Source organism: Ornithorhynchus anatinus, chromosome 20 (genome assembly GCF_004115215.2).
Source record: "Ornithorhynchus anatinus isolate Pmale09 chromosome 20, mOrnAna1.pri.v4, whole genome shotgun sequence".
In the NCBI taxonomy this organism is placed as follows: domain Eukaryota; kingdom Metazoa; phylum Chordata; class Mammalia; order Monotremata; family Ornithorhynchidae; genus Ornithorhynchus; species Ornithorhynchus anatinus.
In genome coordinates, this window is record NC_041747.1 from 28611376 (window position 1) to 28635947 (window position 24572).

General features: G+C 51.8%; 1 protein-coding gene across 19 annotated transcripts in view; it reads left to right on the forward strand.

Moving 5' to 3' along the window:
* The window catches only part of DLG2 (discs large MAGUK scaffold protein 2), a 603132-nt gene that overhangs the window by 552450 nt on the left and 26110 nt on the right, over positions 1–24572 (forward strand). For all 19 annotated transcript variants that reach the window (XR_005661215.1, XM_039914987.1, XM_039914985.1 and 16 more), the window contains 2 exons: positions 5687–5863; positions 11645–11720. Coding sequence is in view for 18 of the 19 variants with exons in the window: in XM_039914987.1 (XP_039770921.1) it covers positions 5687–5863; positions 11645–11720 (253 nt within the window). In the remaining variant the exon portion in view is untranslated. The remainder of the gene's footprint in view (positions 1–5686; positions 5864–11644; positions 11721–24572) is intronic.

A 24572-nucleotide genomic window follows, 5' to 3' on the forward strand; every position in this document is an offset into this window, starting at 1 on the left:
CGCTTAGTGGGTGCAGAACACTGAACTAAACCCTAGGGAGAGTACACTCTCACGTGTCCGGTCCACAATGAGCGTTCGGTCTCCGGAGGCAGGGGGATGGACTGAATTGGTTTCTTAAGATCGCATCCACCTCCTGGAGTGAGGAGGAATTCAACTGTTGGCCCCGGGCCTGAGGTTCTGAGGGTGAAATGAAAAAGAAATCCAGCGTTTTTATGAGCCCAGGGAGAGGAATCTAAATTCACGTAGAGAAAGGGCAGAGAAACACACCCAGGACTTTCACCCCAGGCGCATCAGACAGAAATGTCTGAGCGGCAGCAGATGGGTCTTGTAAAACGTTGTATACGAAGCAGTGCCAGGCCTCGAGCCCGAAGGGATCCTGGGCGGCAGAAAGTATGGATGTCATTATCCTAACCGCCGTCCCGGAGGAATTCTCGTTTGAGGACGTTTTGGAGGGGGGAAAAAAGGTCGTCTTCGCGGCTACCACCTAAACTTCTTGTCCACAAAGCTTTCTGATTTCTTTTTTTAGCTGGATCCCAGCGCTTTCCTGTTGCCGTGACAACAAGAGTGCCAGTCGGTAATATGAAAGATACCGGCTCCTGCGTTTTTTCAGCCAAAAATCTGTTCTAGAGGCAGAGCGAAGTGAGCTGTGCACAGAGGGGAAGGCTACCCTCGTGAAATCAGGGCGTCTTTTCGGTTGAAGGAGGCAGGTCTGGGGGGAGACGAGGGGCTAGTAAGACCGCCTTCCTAGGGGAAAAAACCCTCCCCTTGTGGTTTTTTTGAAAGATCTGGGGAGGAGGTCTACCGGGCCTCAGGCAAAGGCACGTAGCCCTGTAGCCTTAGGAGAATAAAATGCAATAGAGTCAGTCCACAAGGCCCCTGCCCTCACGGAGTTTACAATCCAGTGGGGGAGATGACATTAATCTGATCATCTCGTACCTACCACAGTGCTTGGCACGTAGCACTGAATAAATGCCATCGGGTTTTCATTATTATTGTTATTATTACCTGAAAGCCAGATCAGAGTGAGGTTGAATTGGATTGAAAAGAGAAGAGACTCACCAGGACAGCAGATGCTGTTTCCTAAAAGCTGTGTTCTGCCGGTAAATAGTGCTTTATCTGCTTCCCACCCCCCCCCCCCCGCCCCGCTCCCCGGGCTCCCCACCTCAAGGAAGCAGGAAATCTAATTGATATATTTCTTCGTGTGTATGTTAATGATTAATGTATTTGTTACCGATCCTGCCGGCCTTCCTCCCGTCCTCAGAAGCCAGTAGTGCCTCCCCGTACCCCCTGGGCATCATGCCAGAACACCAGTCCCTTGGCTCGCCGACCGCTATTTCCTTCCTAGCTGCCATTCCGCTCCCCAGTCCGCCCTCTGCGCTCCTCCCCAAACAAACCCGCCGGCTGCCTGACTGCTCAACCGACTGTCTCTCCCAGTCTCCTCTCCCACCTCCAACCTACGCTCTAGCCCACGTCCGGAACTCCCTCTCCCTTCAAATCCACCAGACCGCCACTCTTCTTCCCATCTGGCAAGCCCTCCTGAAACCTCACCTCCTCCAGGAGGTCTTCCCTGATGAATTGCCCTCCCCCCAGCTCACGTGGCCCCAGGTATCACTTCGGCATCTTAAAGACTCAGAACTGTCCAAGGCACTCAGGGACATAACGTGTTGCCGTGGTCTGCTCCTTAAGCGCTTGTTTATTCACTTATCCGTCTTTCTGATCTCTTGGCTGTAACCAGTTGAATATCTCGTTTTCCCTTTATCTGGCTCCGAAGCGTCCGTCTGCACCCTCGCTCCGTTAGCTCGGAAGCGTCTTAAGAGCAGGGACCAGCTGTTTCACCTCTTTTGAACTCTCCCGAGAAGACAGAACAGTGCTGTGTACACAGGCAGGTTCTCAATAAATACCACTCAAGGATTGATTTGTATCCATTCTCTTGCTACTTTGATCATTATTGTTACTATTAATGATAGTTATAAATAATAATAACTGTGGTATTTGTTAAGCGCTTGCTATGTGCCAAGCTCTGGGTTAGAAACAAGATAATCAGGTCCCACACGGGACTCACAGTCTAAGCAGGAGGGAGAACAGGTACCGAATCCCCATTTTGCTGACGAGGGAACTGAGGCCCAGGGGAGCAAAGTGACTTGCCCAAGATCACACAGCAGGCAAGTGGCAGAGCCGGGATTAGAACTCAGGTCCCCTGACTCCCAGATCTGTGCTCTTTCTCGTAGGCCACGCTGCTTCTGTAGTCAATCTGACAAGTCAATTAGTCCATTTCCGTCCTCGAATCTCCCTTTTATTATACTGTGAGCCCCATGAAGGCAGGGATCAGATCTTGTACTGCTTCTGAAGTGGAAGCAGCTTGGTTAATTTGAATGAGTCTGGGCCCGGTAGTCAGAAGACCCGGATTCTAATCCTGGCTCTGACACTCATTTGCTGTGTGACCTTGGATAAGTCACTTCACTTCTCTGGGCCTCCGTTTCCTCATCTGTAAAGCGGAGATTCATTATCTGTTCTCCCTCCTACTTAGGCCGTGAGCCCGACGGGGGACAGGAACCGTGTCCTGCCTGATGATCTTATATCTATCGAACCCAATGCTTAGTACAGTGCTTTGCACGTAGTAAGCACCTAACAGATGCCACCATTATGTTCCCCAGGCTCATAGTTTCATGCTTTGCCGTCAGTAGATGCTTAGTAAGGGTTGTTGAAGATGATGACCTGTTGGAAAGAGCATGGGCCTGGAAGTCGGAGAGACCTGGGTTCCAATCCCAGCTCCGCTACTTGTCTGCTCCATGACTTTGGGCAAATCATTTCACTTCTCTGCGCCTCAGTTACCTCACCTGTCAAATGGGGATGGAGACTGAGAGCCTCGTGTGGGGCATGTACTGTGCCCAACCTGATTAGCTCGTGTCTACCCCATTGCTTAGTAAAAATAATAATATTGATTATAGTATTTGTTCAATGCTTTCTATGTGTCAGGCACTGTTCTCGTCAGCGCCTGGCGCATAGTAAGTATTTAACAAATACCATAAAAATGGGGGGAAGAAATGAAGCACCTTCTAGAATGCTGATCGTGAAGGTTAGAAAAAAAAATCCTCTTTGCCATCTTTCATCATCCTGAAACAGTGCTGGGATGTTTCCTGTGAATATTAGCTTCCGAGTCGTCCTTCTTTCAACCCTGAAAGCTTCCTTGTATTTATTATTCAGTTTTCTGCCTATAAAGCAGAGTTATGTCCATAATTCATAAACTCATAAACACTCTGGAGGAAACAAAATATGCCCGTTGCCCAGGTGAATCTGCAGGAAGCTGAAGCTATTTTGGCTGTCTTTAACCAAAAAAACAACTTTGCAGGCCTGTCTTCACAACGATTAGGCACGGAAGATGTTATTATTTCTGGGAAGCAAGAAAGGGCTGGTTGCCAAGATTCCCGCGTCGGAACCCATTTGCTGCAAGGGCAGGTGGACTCGGGAGAGGGGCAGGGGGAAAGGTAGTGGGATCCTTGGACACCCCATTTCATCCGGAGTCTGTCAGCTCCAACTTCAGGGATGGTCTATGACGTGAACAAGCTGGAGTCTCTTGTCGTGAGCTCTGAGCTTCTGGGTGGGCGGGGAAATGTCCTCGGGGGTCTTGCCGGGCGAGCCCCCATCCCGTGACAGCCCAGGGTTGGCCCGCTTGACTCTGCACTCCCACCCGCTCCGTCCCTTCCCCTTGAGATGGGACCAAGAGGCTGAGAGAAGGGAGGGGAGAGGAGGAGAGCCGAGGCGGCAGCAGCGCCGATGTGATTTGTTTTAGTACCTGTCTTCCCCCCGCTAGATTGTGAGCTCTGGGTGGGCAGGGAGGGCTCCAGAGCCCTCCACAAAGCAGGTGTCACTAGATACCATTGATTACTTGATTGGCAGAATCACCACCGGCTGAAAATGCTCCCCTTCTCTCCCTCGCGCCCCTCGGTCTGTCCCCGGGGCAACTCCAGATGATCCTGGACAGATGGGAGCCAGAACCACCCCTGCAGAGCCGAGTGCCAGCTGCTTTCGCTGACCCAGGTGGGAGGGTGACATTGTCGGTGGCTTAATGGAAACCTGAGAAGCAGCGTGGCCCAGTGGACAGAGCACGGACCTGGGAGTCGGAAGGACCTCAGTCCTAATCCCGGCCCTGCCGCACGTCTGCTGTGTGGCCTTGGGCGAGTCACTCCACTTCTTTGTGCCTCACGTACTTCATCTGTAAAATGGGGATTAAGATCGTGAGCCCTACGTGCGTCAAGGGGCTGTGTCCAAACGGATTAGCTTGTATCTACCCCAGCGCTTAGAACGACGTCCGGCGCATGGAAAGTGCTTAGCAAATACCATAAAAAATAAAAGGGACCCGACTGCACCCAAGGTTGTGGGACCTTGGGCATGTCACTTCATTTCTCCGGGCCTCAGTTTCCTCCACCGTAAAATGGGCTACGACACCCACTCTCCCTTCCTCTTAGATTGTGAGCCCTGTTTGGGACAGGGATTGTGTGATCTGATTATCTTATAACTACTTTAGCACCCGCACATAGTAAATGCTTAACAAATGCCACTGTCATCATGGCAATTCCATTCTCCCCGAGATGAGAAACAGGTTGGACTTTCTACCCGCCACGTGAACCGGGAGTAGAACAATTTCAAGCATTCGTGCTTTGACCATGGGGGGGTGATGATGTATCGCTCCCAATCCAAGCTACATGAAGAGGGCGAATTCCTAGTGGGAACTTTGATTCGAACATCTCCTTTTCCGTGATGGAAGCGGGGATCCTCTGGATCTCTCTTCAGGGTCTACAGACGTCGATGATTTGGGGAGAAGCCTGTGGGTCTGCTAATATTTCATTAGACCACCAGCGGGGAGGCACGGCTTTGAACCCGGAATTTTTTTATTATTTTTTTTTAATGGTATCTGTTAAGAACTTACTCTGTGCCAAGTGCTGTATTGAGTGCTGGGGAAGATAAAAGTTAATCAATTTGGACACAGTCCCTGTCCCATATGGGACTCACAGTCTCAATCCCCATTTTGCAGGTGAGGGAACTGAAGCACAGAGAAGTGAAGTGACTTACCCACGGCCGCACCGACAAGTGGCAGAGCCAGGATTAGAACCCAGGTCCTTCCGACTCCCAGCCCCGTGCTCTATCCAGAAGGCCACACTGCTTCTGAACCGTGCCTGGAATTTGAAACGTCTTGACGCCAGAGACGGGATTGGTACTGGGAAGGGCCAAGGGAAGGCATGGGGACTGCGGATAATTTTAGGATTTTTCTATCCAGGTGGCGGGAGATGTCTCTTTTCCAGAGAGGACTCCCTAGCAGGTTCCCAGCCGTGAGATGGTACAGATTGTGAGATTGGGCCGTTTCCTTCCGCTGGATTAAGCGACAGCTCAAGGCCTCGGATCAGTGGAACCCTCTCAGGGCCTTTCAGCCTCAGAACTTTCCCAAGTCCTTGAGGGAAAACTTATCCGGTTTCTGAAAAGAAACCGGTGCACAGAGCAGGAGCCGATGCCTCAAGTAGGATTGTGGCGAAAATGTTCTCCGTTCTCAAGCTAGTAAGCGTTCCCCGACGTCTGCTTTTGAAGGCGGGAACAGAGAGGAGAGAGAGGCCGCCGGCTGAAAATCCTCACAAGTGTGCAGTACACCGCTCGCTCTAAATGTGGTTTTCCTTTTCTCGGTCTGTCCCCTCAGAGCCATGTTCGACTATGACAAGAGCAAAGACAGCGGGCTGCCGAGCCAGGGCCTCAGTTTCAAGTACGGAGACATCCTGCACGTCATCAACGCCTCAGACGATGAATGGTGGCAAGCGAGGAGGGTCGTGTTGGACGGGGACAGCGAGGAGATGGGCGTCATCCCCAGCAAACGGAGGTAATAGAGCTCTCCCCTCGGGTCGGGTTGACTCCGGCGGTGGGAGGGTCCTTGGGAGAACTGAACATCGTCTGGGGTGAAACGTCTCCAAGTCGACCATCCATCGATCAGTCGTGTTTATTGAGCATCTACCGCGTGCAGAGCACTCTACTACGCGCTTGGAAAATTGCAATATAATAGAGTTGGCAGACGCGGTCCCTGCCCGCACAAGCTTACAGTCTAGACGGGGCGATTCCTCTAAAAGGTTCTTTAAAAGCTGTGTCTTTCTCTCTTCTTCATCCCCTCGAAAAAGATCTGGGGAGGAATCCAAATGCAGGTCTGTTCATTTCCTGTCTCTGTTGATTTCCTGTCTTCGAAGAGGCAGATCACTCCAAAGTTGCCTTCATTTTCTCTGCCCCCAAAATGAAGGCCAACAGTGAGCTGCCCTCTGACTCCCCGAGGCTGGGGTGGAGAATCCTAGTTCACCCGGCTCAACGCTTTGGAAGTTTTCCTCTGGAAACTGGTATATTTGTGCAAATCCTTGGGAAACAGTAGAGTTCCGTGCGGATAACGGAGTCTCTTCCCAACGTCGATCCAGTAGGAGATGTCTTTCGGGTGGCCCCAGGGTCCGGGACCCCTAGAATGAACCCGGGTCTCGCTAACACGTGACATTTTTTTAAATGGAATTTGTTAAGCATTTATGTAGCCTGTTACCGTTTCCTGACAGATGGATTAAGGAACCCCCAAGTGATGGGGGTCACGGGATGCTTACACCCCGCCATCCTACTTAGGTTCTGCTGAAGAGGGAGGAGACAGCATGGCCAAGTGGAAAGAGCGCAGGACCAGAAGGCAGGAGACCCAGGTTCCGATCCCTGCTCCGCCACTTCCCTGCTGTGTGACCTTGAGCAAGTCACTTAACTCCTCTGTTGCACATTTTCCTCATCTGTGAAATGGGGACATGATAGCTGTTTTCCCTCCCCCTCGGAGACTGGGCCCCATGTGGAACAGGGCCTGTGCCCCAGTCAGATCTCTTATATCTATTCCAGTGCATAGCCCAGTGCTTGGCACATCGTACACGCTAATTAATCTCTACCCTCAGCACCATCATCAGTCTGGCTCCGTAGACTTACTCTTCGCATTAATTCCCCACGCAGTGTTTATGGCGGATGGCCCCCTGCTTTGGGATCCGACAGGGAGCGTATCTTACGCTTCCTTCTGTCGAACTGTCCCAAGCGCCCGGCCCGGCACGTTCCGTCCAAAGGCCGTTCAATAAATACATCCGTCGTTCCTGCTGAGATGGAGCTCACGTGGGGCTAGTTCCTCCCATACGTTAACGTAAACGGGAGCGATAAATAGCCAGCTGAGGCACGCCGGACTTCCCGGACAAATGGTGCAACAGCAGGGATCGTCCATCCCGCCAGAATTCTATTGACTGCAGACACTGTTGTGAATTGGCAGGGCATCTTTGTCGCCCGGCGGAGTTGGGATTGATATCGTCTCACACAGAGCCAAATGACTTGACCCCAGACAAAGCCGTTGACGTTCTGCTGTCCGAGGGAGAGCGTTTGTTGGTGACTCTGACTCTTCCTGACCGTAAAATCTTTCAAACTGGCCGAGGGGAGTTTTTCTTTTTTCTTTTTTTTCCCCCACTCACCTCTAATTTTTGTTCAGTGACAATTCTCCTGTCCTAGGATAATTAGGGGATAATAAGCTTACTCAGCGCTACCATGGCTACCAAAGGAGAAGGCAGAGTCTGAAAGCACCGCTGGTTAGGAAAGAAAAGGTTTGGGCCCAGTGATCGAATGCTATTTCTGAGAAATGCTTCGGAGAAAGCCTTCTGAAGAGGGCACCTGCAGGCCGGGAGAGCAGAGGACAGGGCTCAGAGCTCAGTAATAATGTTGGTATTTGTTAAGCGCTTACTATGTGCAGGGCAATAATAATAATAATAATGTTGGTATTTGTTCAGTGCTTACTATGTGCCGAGCACTGTTCTAAGCGCTGGGGTAGACATAGGGGAATCGGGTTGTCCCACGTGGGGCTCACAGTCTTAATCCCCATTTTACAGATGAGGGAACTGAGGCCCAGAGAAGTGAAGTGACTTGCCCACAGTCACACAGCCGACAAGTGGCAGAGCTGGGATTCGAACTCATGAGCCCCGACTCCAAAGCCCATGCTCTTTCCACTGAGCCACGCTGCTTCTCCAGGGCACTGTTCTAAGCACTGGGGTAGACACAGGGGAATCAGGTTGTCCCACATGAGGCTCACAGTCTTCATCCCCATTTTCCAGATGAGGGAACTGAGGCCCAGAGAAGTGAAGTGACTCGCCCACAGTCACACAGCTGACAAGTGGCAGAGCCGGGATATGAACCCACGACCTCTGACTCCCAAGCCTGGGCTCTTTCCATTGAGCCACGCTGAGCTCAGTGTGGCATTTGGCACATAGTAAGCGCTTAACAAGTACCGTTGTCATTATGCTTGCCGTTATTGAATGACCGTCATCATTATTACCCCTACTGAAGACCCAGCAAAGCATAGACTCAAAGAGTGCAGGGATCGGCGCGAGACCATTTCTGCAGACCAGTTTAGTGGAGAGCCCTGGGTGGGTGCGGGCAGTGGAAGGTATGTCACTGACCTCCCGAAAGGACTCGCCAAAGATCGGGATGCCAGCAGGCTCGAAAACAAAGACAGGCCCCTTGTAGAGCAGAGCCATTAACACAGCAAGGCCCAAACCAACGGGTGGGATACGCCGGGCACACGACGGACCCATTTTCTACACTCTCGCCCACGTGGCGAGGGGCCCTCACCGTCAGTAAGCAGCCTCATCTTCATGAGGGAAGGTCCACAGCAGTGGTAACTGCCTTGGCAGAGGTGGTATTGATCGAGTGCCTCCTGAGTGCCGGGAACTGTGCGAAACTCTCGGAAGCACAGCAGACACCCAAGACAGAGAGAAATCCACGATCGTTAGAAGCAGGAGGAAAGCGAAGGTGAATAATAATGATGGTACGTGTCAAGCGCTGATCTAAGCACACACTTTAAGATACAAGTTAGGTCAGACACGGTCTTGCAGTCGAAGCAGGAGGGAGAAAGGGCACTGAAACCCTATTTTTACAGATGAGGAGACTGAGGCCTAGAGAAGTTGTGACTTATCCAAGGTTACACAGCAGGCAAGGGGTAGAGCCGAAATTAGAACCCAGGTCCTCTGACTCCCAGGCGCGTGCTCTTTCCACTAGACCACAAAGTGAAACGTGAAGTCGGTCAGGTATATCAGGAGAGAGAGAAATATATGGGTCTGAAGAGAGGGGAAAACAGATATTCAGAGTTGTCGGGTATGAGCTCCTAGTACAGAGCTCTGCACGCGGAAATACTCAATAAATACCATTGATTGTTTGCTATCATATCTGGTCTATAGGAATGTTAGACCCGGACCAATTGGCTGTCTCCATAAATGCCCCAAAAGTCTGCCAATCACTCTCCAAAATCTCACTGGGAATGTCCACGTTACAGCTAGGTTATATGTTTGGGTCTGGGGAATATAAGCCCGCTTCTTTCGTACCTGGCTCTACAGGGAAAACGGAGGAAGCTTTTTCCCGCGATCTCCGTCCCCAGCCACAAAATGGCATCGGTTCTTTCGAAACTCAGCCCTAGTTTCCGCTCTCTCATGACCCTCCCTGTGCTCGGAAAGGTCAAAGCTCTCCCTTGATGACATCCTGCACTCAGAATCTAGCGACTTGGAACTTTGGGGGAGTTTTTGCTCATTTGACTCCTGCCACGGTAATACCGTTCCCGATTTCCTTGAGAAGTAGAGCCCAGAAAGCACTTCCCCTTCCTGGAATAACCCTCTGAATTTCATTCAGTCCCCTGCCCCCAGTAAGCGCTTAATAAATACTTACTACTACTAAATTTGGAACCCAAAACAGATTTTAGCTCTAACCTATCATTTGTGTGTCAGTGTAAAAACAGAATCTCCTATGTGGTACAACTTTGGGTTTTGTGGTTTCCAACTCAAGTGTCTTAGAGAAAACATCTCGGGGAGCTTTTCAAGAGGGGTCTATTTCACACCTAAGGGACTGTCCCGAGGGCTCCGTACAGTGCTCTGCGCAGAGTAAGCTCTCAGTAAATATGGTTGATTGATTATGGAGCAGTCATGAACTCGGGGGGTTTATGTAAGGAACTTCAGCTGCCTGCTCACAGCACGGCCAGCGAGAGAGTCCGTTCGTAGCTGGATATATTGGTTTAGGCAAATAAGTCACAGAAGCTTTAGAAGGTTGCGGGAGATAGAGATGTGAATTAATCAGGGTGTTTCATTCGCGAGTGAAAAAAAGATGGCAGTTCCCGTGGCTTGACTACTGCAGATTAAATTTGAAAGATGCAGTTGAGCTGTTTCCATGCAGATATTCTGCCCTGCCTCTGAAACAAATGTATTCTGAAGCCCCACTATGTAACTATAGAAACCTGCGACTGCTGGTTTTCAACCGGAATTATAAAAGACCTCTCAGTTAAGGGGGAGTATGCAATTAATTACTGATTTATGAGTAGCCTGGGTTTCAGATATGAAGTGTTTCTTTTCCCCTCCCTCTTTTTTCCCATTTTGGAAAAACACAATAAAAATGGGGATGTTTTCATGCAGCACGTACTGTGAATAGTACTGTTTACGTACTGTGAACACAGGAGACATTGGAAGAGAAGCAAAATCAAGCTCATCCAACGCAGGGATGATGGAGCCAATCTGGGAAAGGAGTGACCAGGGCCATAGTTGCTTAAAGTAACCCTCATTTAAAATTTCAGCCCATTCTCTTGAGGAGGTCAGACACTTGAGGAGGTCAACTACCTGACGTTTATTCGAGCGTTATTCCCGAAAGGATTTCATGCCCTCCTTCCTCCTTGGAAATCCTTCCCCCTTCACATCCTCCAGGTCATTGTTACCTCCCCTCCTTCAAAGCCTCCTTTCTTTTTTTTTTCTAATAGCATTTGTCAAGCGCTTACTTTGTGCCGGGATCTGTACTGAGCACTGGGGTAGATAGAAGTTAATCAGGCTGGACAGACTCCCTGGCCCACATAGGACTCACAGTCTTAATCCTCATTTTATAGATGAGAGAACTGAGGTGCAGAGCAGTGAATTGATTTGCCCAAGGTCACACAGCAGACAAGGAGCAGAGTCAGGGTCAGTACCCAGGTCCTTCTGACTCCCAGGCCTGCGCTCCATCCACTAGGCCACACTGTTTCTCTTCAAGCTCCCGAAACTCCTCCCCAAGGTGTTCACCAGCTGATTTTATTAGTTAGCACTTTATGGCCGTACCTTATTTATTCATTTTTCCACCTCCTTGTTTCTTTGCTTTTCCTTCCGCTCCTTCTGTGTGGATGGCACGTATCTCTGTCTGCCTCCAAGACTGTCAGTTCCTTAAGAGCGGGGATCACGTCACTTACTTCTGCGTTCTCGTGTACTCTTCCAAGCGTCTAGCACAGAGCTCTGCGTCTAGGAGGGGCTCAATAAATACTCGCGAACGAATGAATCTGAATGGTGAACACTGCTGGCCCCCACCTGCAAGTCCTCCTCTCTCACGCACGAAATAACCACTTTTAGGAGGATGCCGGTATTTCGTTGAGGGACCGCGGTCAAAGACTGGGGATGTGCTCAAGGTGTTGAGAGGGTTGAGGGAATACCTGAGATGGCTGACGGTGAAGTCAAGGGGGCTGGGAAAGGGGAAGGAGGTCGGGGATTGCTGTGAAAATCATTTCCCGTCGCGTTCCCCCGGACCCACGCTTTCCCGTGTGTGAGAGACCGTCCATCTCGCTTTTCCGTAGGGTGGAGAGGAAGGAACGGGCCCGGTTGAAGACCGTGAAGTTTAACGCCAAGCCCGGAGTGATTGACGCTAAAGGGGTAGGTAAAAACGTCCCCCAGCAGCCGGGCGGATGGAGACACGGCCAACGCCAGGCCCCCACAGACTGGGCTCAAGATGGCAGCCACGCTCGGTGCCGCTGCCGGGGGCAACGCCATCTCTGCGGTCCAGGGCGCGGCAGAATCGCCTGTCAGCCCAGTGGCCGTAGGGAATTGCCTGCTAAAGAACGGGGGAGAGGGGAGATTGCCGCTGGCACCCAGCGGCCGCCGGAGTGGGTAGGATGGGGTCCGGGAAGGTGCCTCGGATTAGCTTTGAATAGAAGAAACTGTTTAAGGAAGCGTTTCCCTCCTCTTATTGGTTTTTCAAAGACTTAAAGCGAAGGCAGGTCTACGCTGGGCAGCAGATCCTGGCCCCGTGATCCAACTCACGATGGCTGTGACAGACATTGAAAATAGATGTACCGAAAGGGATAAGAGAAGCCTCCCTGAAAACTTGCTTTTTTCACATTTTCGGGGAGGGAATTATGGTGGTAGGAAGTGATGAAGCGTAGGCTGGTTTCTAATCAGGAAATGATGGCACCTAAATGTGAGAGAGAGTCTGAAATTGGGAGACCAACTTTTCTAAAATTTTCTCCGTCAAGTTTCCAAGGGAAAGCCTGGGGGTTCCGGATATCTGGGGGAAATGACTTGTTTGTGTAGAGTGCTTCAGAATTTTCAGCACAAAATTGTGAGGCCTGTGGAGAAAACGGTCAGCGGGCGAAGTTCTAATGGTTGGTTTTGACGGTTAGGGCACTTCGGTGCCCCAAGAAGGGTTAGATACATTCAATTAACAGGGCCCCTTGGGCGAGTAATCCCATATTTTGTACTGAGGACCATGCAGTTGCCCAGTTGTCTGTTTGGCCAGAGAAGAGATTCATAAATTAGAGGAGCCAGTGGAAGGTGAGACCTCCAAAAAAAATGTCAAAGCCACACGAGGCTGACGTCCAAACTACCGATCGCTCGTTTTCAGTGAATTGTGCGCTTATGGCTCCAACGGGGGAAAGGTTCGAATTCCCCTTTTGTTTCCCCCTTGCCACGGATATGTTTTCTTCGGGGCCTCGGTGTCCTCGTTGCTTGCGCCTAGGAGACGGCGAGCCCCAAGGGCCAGCGTTGGGGTGGCAGGAGCTAAGGCGGGGAGGAACCAGAGGGGTCCATCAGAACGTAGGAGCGACACTCTCCGGGCCCCGTCAATCACAGCCCGGCGAGGTTTCCAGCCCGGCGGTAATGAGCTGGTCAGGTAGCCCAAAGGGAGACATCTTAAGGACCGGGAGACGAGGAAGCCAAAGAGAATATGGCACCGGCCGCTTGCAAACGTCACATTCGATTCAATCGTATTTATCAAGCACTTACTCTGCGGAGAGCACCGTACTAAGCACCTGAGGAGAGTTCAGTATAACAATAAACAGACCCAAACGGGACGAGCCGACCGGGCCCGGCCTTTGGTTGAGCAAGGGGTGGCCGGGACTGTGGCTCCTCATTGGTCTTTCCAGCCACCCTTCCGCTCATTCGTCTCGAAGCAGCGTGGCTCAGTGGCAAGAGCGTGGGCTTCGCAGTCGGGGGTCATGGGTTCGACTCCCGGCTCTGCCACTTGTCAGCTGTGTGACCGTGGGCAAGTCACTTCACTTCTCTGGGCCTCAGTGACCTCATCTGTCAAATGGGGATTAACTGTGAGCCTCACGTGGGACGACCTGATTAACCTGTATCTACCCCAGCGCTTAGAACGGTGCTCTGCACATAGTAAGCGCCGAACAAATACCAACATTATTATCTCCCCGTTGCCATCATGAGTGCTCTTTTCAACTAGAATCGTCCTTAGTATTAGAAGATGATGCCCCCAGTCTTGAGATTTAAAATACAAATTAGAAGCTACATAAGAGTCGAGGGCTTGGCGGGGAACATTTTGGAAGTGCCAGACGGAGGGGTTGGCTCAGTGTCTGGGGCTTAGCTTTCCAAGCCCGGCGATTCTGCCAACATCGGCAAAATTGACCGGGTATTTTCTGCCTTTCCCACCTGTCGCTGCCTTCGGGCTAGACTTGATGTCATTTCCTGGGAGGCTTCAGGTCCTCGCAGGACTCATCCAGTCCCGGTGCTCACTCCAGCCACCGCACAGGCGTCTGGAGAGAGTTTAATTACCCCTTAATTTTCCATATTGTTCTTCCATATTTGCCGTCAATCTCCCCGCCATTCATTCCATCACTGAGGGGAGCATTTAGGAATTGACATAGTTTGCAGAATCGAACGGTCCACCCCATTCACATCCAGTCATTTAATAGTTCCGGTTAATTCTGTTTTCCTTTCATCAAAGGAATCCCCGTAATTGAATTCATAGGCCCCTCGTGAGACTGACGATTGGAGAGGCATCAGTATTTTAAATCCACATCAAAAACGTCCAGGGTCATAGTTCTTGCCTCTCAGCTCCTCCATCCCTGCCTGAGACGCTGGAAAAATAGAAGCCGTTTTATTTAGGTTTGGGGTTATCTAGTGGCAAGTAATAAGCGCTTATTATGTGCTAAGCATTAGGGTAGGTATAGGTTATCAGATGGGGCACGATCCCTGTCCCGCAGGGTGCTCATGATAATGATAATAATAACAATAGTAGTAATAGCGAGGATATTTGTAAAGTGCTTACAATGTGCCCAGCACTGTTCTAAAAGCTAGGTTTTGTGGCTTAGTGAAAAGAGCACGGACTTAGGAGTCAGAGGTCGTGGGTTCTAATGCCGCTCCGCCACTTGTCAGCTGTGTGACTTCGGGCAAGTCACTTTACTTCTCAATGCCTCAGTTACCTCATCTGTAAAATGGGGATAAAGACTGTGAGCCCCACGTGGGACAACCTGACTATCCTGTATCTCCCCCAGCACTTAGAACAGTGCTCGGCGCATAGTAAGCGCTTAACAAATACCAACATTATTATTATTATAAGGTAATCAGGTCAGACACAGTCCCAGTCCCTCATTGGGCTCACAGTCTTAAACCCCATTTTACAGCTGAGGTAACTGAGCCACAGAGAAGTGAAGCGACTCGCCCAAGGTCACAGAGCGGACAAGTGGCGGAGCAGGATTAGCACCTAGGTCCTTCTGACCCCCCAGGCCCGTGCTCTAGCCAGTAGGCCACGCATCTGGGGTGACCTCTCTGGCTCCGAGTCCTCCTTCGGCTGTCCGTCAGCCATGGCGTAAACTGGTGCTCTTCACAGGTGCCGACCCCTTCCCCGCTTCTCATGGGCATCTCCACAAGTTAAAAATAACTTGGAGGGCGCTGCTTCTGGTCTCTCACCCGAGAGGAAGCGAGCGCGGCTTGCCCTAGTTTCGGGCCACTTTTTTTCCACTCGGGCCCCGGGGACTCGGCGTAGCGTTGTATAACCAAGGACAAGAAACAGCGCCGCATATGCATTATAGATGGTGGCCTCTGATTTCCCCCGGGTCACCGCCCGCCGAGGAACAGCCTCTGGAGGAAAGCACCCAAAAGCGCGGTAATGGAGTGAGACGGGACTGGAGCCGCGTGAGTCAACAAATGCCTCGCGTGGCCCCGCTGACGTCCGAGAGACGCCCGCTCCAATTAGCCCCGTCTCGACGGATTGCTCGTCGGAGCGTCCTCCCTTTGCCCGAGAGAGCCCTCCCTCCGGAAACGCCAGACCCGATCCGGTCTGTCGGATCCACTCGTTTGAAGAGACCGTCCTGGCCTTTCTTGACGACATCCCGGATGTTGTGCCGGCAAAATGCGATCACTGACTCAGAAAACATTTTACTTTGAATCTAATTTGAGGGGACGGCAACAGGCCCAGCGCTACCCGACGCTTAATGAGTCTGAGGCCGGAGTTTGAGTAGCACGTGCGTAATCTCGAGCTCTGTCCCTGGAAAGCCGGGTTTGTTCAAACAAGCCTGGATCGCATTAGTTGAATTATTCCCCCCCAGCTAATCAGTCAATAATCAGTCAAAAAATATTGAGCGCTTACTGTCTGCAGAGCACTGTGCTAAGCACTCGGGAGAGTACAGTACAACAGAGTTGAGAGACGCGTTCCCTGCCCACAACGAGCTGGCAGTCTGGAGGGGGAGATGTGCTAATATAAAGAAATTATAATATATAATTTTTAGACCGTTTGCGAATTTGGGTTCCCATCCGTGTTCACTTCCCTTATCCTTCTGGGGAAAGGTTTCCCATTCTTAAAGAAGCTTCCTTTAGACATCTTTCCTGGCCCATGGAGCGTTTTTATCGCGCCGTGCGTTTCCTGGGTCTCACCTCCAAACAGTTCCACGCTGTCGCAAAGTTAAAACGGCAGCGTTTCGAGGTAGAGGGAGCCCAGAAACGAGGAGACGCTAGCCAGCGAGCTGCTTCTCCTCCAACTTGAGTAATTACAGCCACCCTCTCTGTCAGTAAAAATAACAGCTCTTGCCTCTCTTCAACCGAATCGTGTTTTCGGTATGTGGGTTGGAAGCCTTTTTTTATGACAGATCATCTCGTCCTTGAAAGGAGCGTTAACTGCAGCTTACTTTAAGTTTCTAATATTAATATGAATAGCCTGACTACTCTGCCGACTCCTCTCAGGCGTCTTCCCAAGTGAGGCTAAGTTCATCCTTCGTTCCGAGACCCCCTGCCCCTTGGGATTTCTTTAGGAGCTGGGAAAAGTGGACTTAAACTCCTTTGGGATTGTAGTCATTCTTACTCTTCCTCTCATTGCCCAGAAGAACCCAGGAAAAATATTGTCTGATCACAGGACAGGCTGGTTATTTGAAAGGACAGGATGAGAGAAATGGCATTTCTGACTTGGCGGGGAAGGGCGGGGGTAAGAGGTACGACCCTCCTTCAAGGCATCAGTCAATCAATCGATCGGTCGTACGTGTTGAGCACCTACTCTGTGCGGACCACTGCGCAAAGCCCTTGGGAGAGGACAATGCAACCGAAATAGCGGCCACGTTCCCTACCTAAAATGAGCTTTCATTCTAGGGTCGAGCTTACGGCGTGGAATCTCTGCTTGGCTCTGCAGCATCTCACCAATCCATCAGGGTATTGATTGAGCGCTTACTTTGTGCAGAGAACTATACTGAGCGCTTGGGAGAAGACAGTACAACAGAGTTGGTAGGCACATCCCCTGCCCACAGCAAGCTTACAGCCTAGAGGGGGAAACCAGGTGAGAAAGGACATCCGTGGGGCCATGCTGGGAAATAATAATTTTGGTATTTGTTCAGCACTTACTGTGTGACAAGCACCCTACCAAACGCTGGGGTAGAGACGAGGTAATGGGGTCGGACCCAGTCCCTGTCCCGTATGGGGCTCACAATGTACGTAGAAGAGAACGGGTATTGAATTCCCATTTTGCAGAGGAGAAAGCTGAGGCACAGAGGAGTTAAATGACTTGCCCGCGGTCACACAGCAGGCAGAGCCAGGATTAGAATCAGGGCCTTTGACTCCCAGGTCCACGCTCTTCCCGCTGGGCCAACAGAAAAAAAAGATTCTGCTTTGAAGGAGAAAAAGTGGTCCGGCTCTATTGCATGTCTAGCTGTTCAACATGGACCAATTTTGCAGTGATCCAATAGACTCTGCTGTTCCGGGGCCTCGGCCCACCCCTTCGTAGTATAAAGGGGTTCACACAGTTCCCCAAAATGCCTGGTTTACACCAGCCAAGCAGTGCCCAAGCTGGGAAGACCTGACAATCTTAGGTAATAATTGTAGTTTAACAAATACTTAGTACAATACTCTTCTAAGCGCCGTGGTAAATACGAGATAATCGGGTCAGAGAGAAGGTAAATGACGTGCCCGAGGTCATACGGCAGGCAAGTGGCGTAACCGGGATTAGGACCCAGAGACCCGCTGACCCCTGACATGTGAGTCTGTCCCTGTGGGACTGGGAAAAATCCAGGCATATCCAGGGATTGGAGAACTGAACCAGAGCAGCCGCGGGGAGAGAAATATTCCTCACTCGCGTCCGTTCCGATCTGTTTCCACAGCGGGTAATACGTTGCGTCGGGCGGCTTCCTCCCCGTCACCGTTCTGATCCGTCCCGAACAGTGTCAGAGCACTTCCTAGGCCTTTGGTGCTGGAGTCAGCTCGGAGGAGGAGAGGCGGCCCTGGCCCTGGAGGGGCTTTCGAAATTAAGCGGAGACAAGGAGGGCAGGCAGGTTAGCGTCTCACAGAGAGGACCTAGTTGTGTTATTACATGCTCACGCGCAGTTGTGGTTGACTGGGTTGAGGGAATCTGTACAAAAATCCCTACTTCTCTCCCTTCCTTTCCCTCCTGGGTCTCTCCCCTCTCTGGTCACTTCTCCTGGCCTTTCTTTGTCCGTCTCCTCCCTTTCTGCCCTCTCCTCCTGTTCCTCGTACATACCGTTCTCCTGGCTCCGGCTTCCTTCTGTTCTCTTTCTGTCCTCGCTCCTACCGTCTCCTCCTCCTCCCGTTTTCCTCCTGCTTTCCGAGTTTTCCTTTCCGTTCCCTCCTGGATCTCACCCCGCCCGGGTTTCCCCTGCCTTTCCCCTTCTGGGTTCTGCTCAGTTTCCATCCCTTCTGCTCCTACCTGCCGGGCTCTTGGGGAAAGCCGAGCTCTGGGGCCCTGGTTCCTCCCAAGGGGCGGGCAGGACCCAGGACCACAAATGGCAGGGCGAGGAGATCGTCGCCCGTCGGGACCAGGCGGACCACTTCCGCGTCTCCTCCGGTGCCAAACGACCAATCGGTTGTATTTAGTGAGCGCTTACTGTGTGCGGAGCTCTGTGCTGAGCGCTTGGGAGAGTACAACGCGATATAACACCTTCCCTGCCCCCAACGGGCTTACGGCCTAGAAGAGGAGACGGACATTAATATAAATAAGTTACGGATATGGACGTAAGTGCTTTGGAGCTGGGTGGTGGAGGGGTTGGCGAATGAGGTGAGCAAGTCAAGGTGACGCAGAGGGAGGGGTAGAAAAGAGGAAATGAGCGCTTAGGGAAGGATTCTTGGAGGAGACGTGCCTTCAGTAAGGCTTCGAAGTCGGGGAGGGTCACCGCCCGTCGGACAGTCGTGCCGGGGCGGGGAGGGAGAAGAGAAGGGCGGGTAGACCCGGGGGCAGGGACCCCCAGGTCACCCTCTGGGGCCCCGGGGGCGGAGGGGGACCCGGCTCCGTCCCGCCACCTCGTGCTTCGGCTCGGGAATCCGACAGGACCGTGGGGGGGCGTCCGTCCGACGGCGGAAGCCCGTCAAGGGTCGGCAGATACGGGTCAGGGCCAGGCCACCCGTTTTCTTAGCGTGGAGTTTTGCGAGACCGCGACCCCTGCATTAGAGGAAAACGGAATGTATCATTTATCCCCGTTCCGCGGATGAGCAGACGGGCTCAGGGGAGGTGAGGTCATCCAGCGAGAGGACTGAAACCCAGGTCTCCTGACTCCTCTTTCCACTAGATCGAGCGCCGCCTCCGGGCCGCCGCAGCCCCATCCCCACCTCCGCACTCACCCCTCGGGAGACTGAGCAGTTGGGCCGGCTACTGACGCCCGGAGAAGGGGTGGGGAGGGGGAGATGGAAGGAAGGAGTTCTAAGATGTGACGGCGGAACTGACGGCCTGGCTGTTGCATCCAGACGGGTTGTGATGTCTCAGTTTCCATAAACCCGGTAGTGGAAAATAACGATCCCTCCCCGAGCCTCCCAAGTGACGGCGGGACCCGGGGCGTTGACGGGCTCATCTGATGTTCCCCGGCCTCGTCGTCGGCCCCGGAACCGATTTAGTGCCTGCTCTGAGATCTCCCGGTCACTGTGTTTACAGAAGCATCAGACCGTGGGTGTGAAGGAGGGAGATGAGTGTGAAAGTGGATCTTTGGCGATTTGTTGTTGGGTTGGTTTGTTTTGCTGCATCCCTCAGTTTCGCTTATCTTTGTCCTCTTTGATCCCGAGGCCTCGGCATTTCAGCCGGCGGCGCGTCTTTACCGTCGTTGGCCGAGGCCGATCTGTCGTGGCGTAAGCTCTGTTTCCCCACCCCATCCTCGCCTCCCCCACCCCGAGCCCAGCGCACGCCTCTGACCCTCCTCGTCCGGAAGATCAGAGCTCACGGGAGTCGGTGACGTCAGGTTCAGGCAAGAGGGGACGGGATAGCCATCTTCATTTCCAGATGGCCCTTTCTCCCACGTCACCGTTTCCCCTGAGCGTCTGGTGCCGGTCTCGGGCGGCGTGGGTGGCACGAGGGCCAGGAAGTGGCAGAGGGACACGGGGGGGGCGAGGGCCTGGTTCTCCTCCTCGCGCACCAGGGACAGAAAACAGGAAACCGGGAATCTTCCCCCTCCCTCTCTCCCGACGCAGGGTGGCGAGGTTTTCGCTCGAGCTCCTGCCTGTTATCAGATGAGCGACTAAAAGAGCCGAAGGACATCCGGAGGGAGGAAAACGTCGAGCAAGGAAGGGGTTTTTTTCCCAGGTAGCCGGCTCGGGGTGATATCTGAAGGGTTCCGAGTGCGATCGGGCGAGAGAAGAGGAAGCGGCTCTTCGTCTTGAGAGGGTTCGGGCGGGAGATGGAAAGGATGCCCACTTGTCTGGGTCGGCGGGGCGCCGGCCCTCCCAGAGGCGGGGGGTCGGACCGATAGATTGCTAGGCGTCTCGGCCAGGCTCAGGTCCGCCAGGTCTACCCCCGAGCCTCCCGCGGGGGACACCCGGGGCCCGACTTGCTACCCGTCCCCTGAGAAGGTACAGCAGGGTGGGCCTCGCTCTCTGCCCCCCCGGGTGAGCGGAGAAGTCTCGACATGCCCCGCGTTCTCCCGCTCCTGGCGCGGCCCAGCCGGGATCCCGGCACTCTGGGGAAAGCCGGACCCGCCCCTCAGCCCCAGAGGCCTTCACCTGGGCCTGCGGCCCGGTGCCTCCGGCACCAGAGAAACAGCGTGGCTCAGTGGAAAGAGCCCGGGCTCGGGAGTCCGAGTTCATGGTTTCGAATCCCGGCTCTGCCACTTGTCAGCTGTGTGACTGTGGGCAAGTCACCTCACTTCTCTGTCCCTCAGTTCCCTCATCTGTAAAATGGGGATTAACTGCGAGCCTCACGTGGGACAACTTGATTACCCTGTATCTCCCCCAGCGCTTAGAACGGTGCTCTGCACATAGTAAGCGCTTAACAAATACCAACATTATTATTATTATTACCACGCCGGCCCGGTCCGCCCTTCCCCATTCCGACGTCTCCTTGAGGGGCCTGCGGTGGCCCCGCCGGGGAGTCGGTCCCTCGTCTGGCTTTCGGCCTCCCTCAACGGGAAGCAGCGTGGCCCGGTGGTAAGAGCGTGGGCTCGGGAGTCGGAGGTCGTCGGTTTTGATCCTGACTCTGCCACTTGTCCGCTGTGTGACTCTGGGCCAGTCACTTCACTTCTCTGGGCCTCAGTTCCCTCATCTGTAAAATGGGGATTAAGACTGTGAGCCCCACGTAGGACAACCTGATTATCTTGTATCTACTTCTGTGCTTAGAACAGTGCTTGGCACATAGTACTTAACAAATACCATCATCATTATCATTATTATTAATGGGGGAAGGTCTGGGGCTGCCCCAACAGATGCATCTCCACAACCTCCGAGGGACCCCACCACCCCAACCCCGGGCCCCCTAGAGTCAATCCGTTCTTCTAGGAGTCTTTCATCCTCATTGGGCTCCCACGAGACCCCCGCGCTCCCTTTGGCAGGAGAGATTTCATTAAGGCGGCCGACGGGCCCGAGCCTCTAGGTTGACAGGTGGTAGAAAATCGGAAAGTTCATTTTCCCAGAATGCGATTTTACATAACAAGTCCCCTGCCAATTCAGAAATAAATGCGATTGATTGATTGAAATGGAAAAGACGGGGACGACGACGTGAGTGGCGGGAGAAGGGAGAGGGAGAGGAGCTTAGTCCCTGCTTGGGAACAGGAGCCCGGAACCGTCTCTCCCATTGACATGATAATAAATTCATTTCCACAGGGCACTTCTGCTACAAACCTTCCTCTTCATTTCTGAGTATTAAAGCCTTCAGTCATCTGGAGTCAGATAATAAGTAAACGGGAGAAGCTTAGAGAGGTATTTTGTGGCTTCTAGGTGGCTCAAGCTCTTCACTCCTCTCCAGTTTGTTTTCGTTTTTTGGGGGGAGAGGGAGTTGTGGGGGGTGGTTTATGGTATTTGTTAAGTGCTTACGATGTGTCAAGAACTGTTCTAAGCCCTAGGGTAGGTACATGTTTATCAGGTTGGACACAGTCCCTGTCCCTCATGGGGCTAATAATTTTAACTAGAAGGAAGTGGGATTTTAATCCCCATTTTCCAGTTGAGGAAACTGAGGCACAGAGAAGTTAAGTGATTTGCCCAAGGTCACACAGCAGTCAGTTGGCAGAGCTAGGGTTAGAACCCAGATCCTCTGGCCCCCAGGCCCGTGCCCTTTCCACTAGACCATGCCGCTAGATTCATTTCCTAGTGTTTACATTTTTTTTTTTAAATTAAAACCGTAGTTTGCAGAGCTTTAGTCTTGCCCGACCAATCCGTAGTGGACCCTGATCCATTTGCCGCACGTGAGTTTAAATATAAACCACCCATCTGTAAAAGGGTCCACGTGTATCACCAGGGAGGTTATTTATCATTGTTGTATCTGTTAAGCGCGTACTATGTGTCAAGCATTGTTCTAAGTGCTGGGGTCTAAGTAGGAGAGAGAAGAGGTGTTGTATCCCCATTTACAGTTGAGGAAACTGAGGCACAGAGAAGTCACCTCTCCCGTTTTTGAATAAAGCAGCGGGGCCGGGCCTCGTGAACCGGTTGGGTCGAAAGAAGGTGCTGGTCCCTTCTTTTATTTTAATCAGAAGTGTTTAAGAGTGGATTTTGGATACAGAATGTGAAGCAGAGGCTCTGGGGACACTGAGGGACACTGAGGCAGTTCTTAATTGATTAAATACAAATACCCCAGTCCATTCATCACTTCATGAGAATCAAGGATAAGGTCAGGTCTGGAGAACGGCCAATTCAAGGGCCGTCGGAGGGTAACCTCTCAGGTGCTTAATATGGTAGGGACGAGCTGGCAAACCTCCATTTCTGCAGACTCCTGTGACTAAAAGTCCCCCATTAGTAATGTGCTTTTCAAACCCAAAGAGCACAGGCTTGGGAGTCAGAGGACCTGGGTGCTAATCCCGGCCACCTGGCACACAGGAAGCGCTTAACCAATACTATCATCGTCATTACCCTTGTCTGCTGGGTGACCTTGGGCAAGTCACTTAACTTCTCGGGGCCTGAGTTACCTCGTCTGTAAAATGAGGATTAAGACAGTGAGCACTATGTGTCCAAACCGATTATCTTGTATCTAACCCAGTGCTTAGTACAGTGCCTGGCACATAGTAAGCACTTAAGAATACCATTTAAAAAGAAATAGTCAGAGCATTTGAGTCAGATCCAATTTTCTCCTGGGAACAGCAGAATTTTGGGGGGGACGGGGAGGAGGGGGAAGGTTGGGGGCTTACAGGCTGTTTCAATGTCTGTCACAACATGTGAGGTCATCAGTCCAGAACAGTGCTGCAGAATCAATTAGATCAATAAAAGCCAAACACCTCGGGGAGAGATCATGGGTCTCTCGTGACAGCCCGGTCATCCGGAGGGGAGAGGGACTGAGGCGAAACCTGATGGATGACCGTGGAGAAAAAATGTACGGGCTGGACTCGCCCGTCATCTCTTGCCGCCCAGAAATGAGGTATTCGTTTTCCTTAAGCTGTTTCTTCTAGGTGCTGTAGATTGGGTTACGGGACTGAGGAAGAGGAGTTGTCTGATAGGATCGGAAGGGGTTGGTTGGAAGGAGTTAAACTGGGGAGTTCCCCAGCTCCCCCTCACCCACCCCCCCCCCCCCCCCCCGCCAGTAGAGTTGCTTAGAAACCTGGAAAAAAAACAAGGTGGGAAAGAGGATGCGATGCTCCTAGAGAGACGGATTTCGAATGTTTTGAATGCAGTTTAAATCCGGGTATCGATCGCCTTTTGGGGACCTCTGTTTGGGGGCACAAAGGGTAACAAAATTAAATCCGGGTACCGATTGCCTTTTGGGGACCTCTGCTTGGGGGCACAAATGGTAAGAAAGAGGAACCCAGAGGGGACTGGAAATGAAATGAAGGGTGCCTCCCCTGCGCTGAAGATTGTGGAGTAACTCTGGAATTTTCCGAGGTTCTGACTAAAGGAAGTCCTCTGGGCTCTGGTGAGGAAAGACAACTGTTTGCCTAATCCTTTAATGTGGATATCATGCGTGGTTTTTTCCAAGTGGTTCTATGATGATTTCAGTTGATGCGGATGATTTGATCATTTAGAAAAATCCTCCGTTCCTAGTGAATCTGGAATGTCTGGAGACCGAGACTAGCATTTTATCAGATACAGAATATGTCTGAATATCAAATGGCATTTTTTTAAAGGCCTGTAATTTCCATAAATAAACTGCTAATTTATTACTCTCACCTAACATTGGATTAACAGATTTTTGCTTTCCTAAATTTAAGACCCCCCCACACACACACACACACAGAGAAAAGCCTCAATCTTCAGCAGGGGGAAGGTTTACATAATGGTGTAGTATGCGCCTCATTAAAATAGCGTGTCAGATGGTATGAAAATTATCTGCTAAAAATATTCTTTTCAGTTGAAATGCTTAGAATGAGACCAGAGGGAGCGGCTTAAGGTTTATAAACCAAGTGTTCTAATCTGCTTTTGCTCCCAAAACCACGATGGTTTGACTCTGTGCCCTCCTGAGACCCAGAACAACTTTTGACTTAGCAATTTCACTCCCTTTTCTTGCATTCTACTGTGGAACAGCATTTGGTCGTCAGACTGATGTTTGAGATCATTTCATCTCGGGGAGCGATTTGGGGATGTTTCTATTTTCCTAGTAGCATTATGTCATAGTCAGATGCAAACGCCAAGCAGCATTTTCAAGTTCAGGAGCGGTGAACATATTAC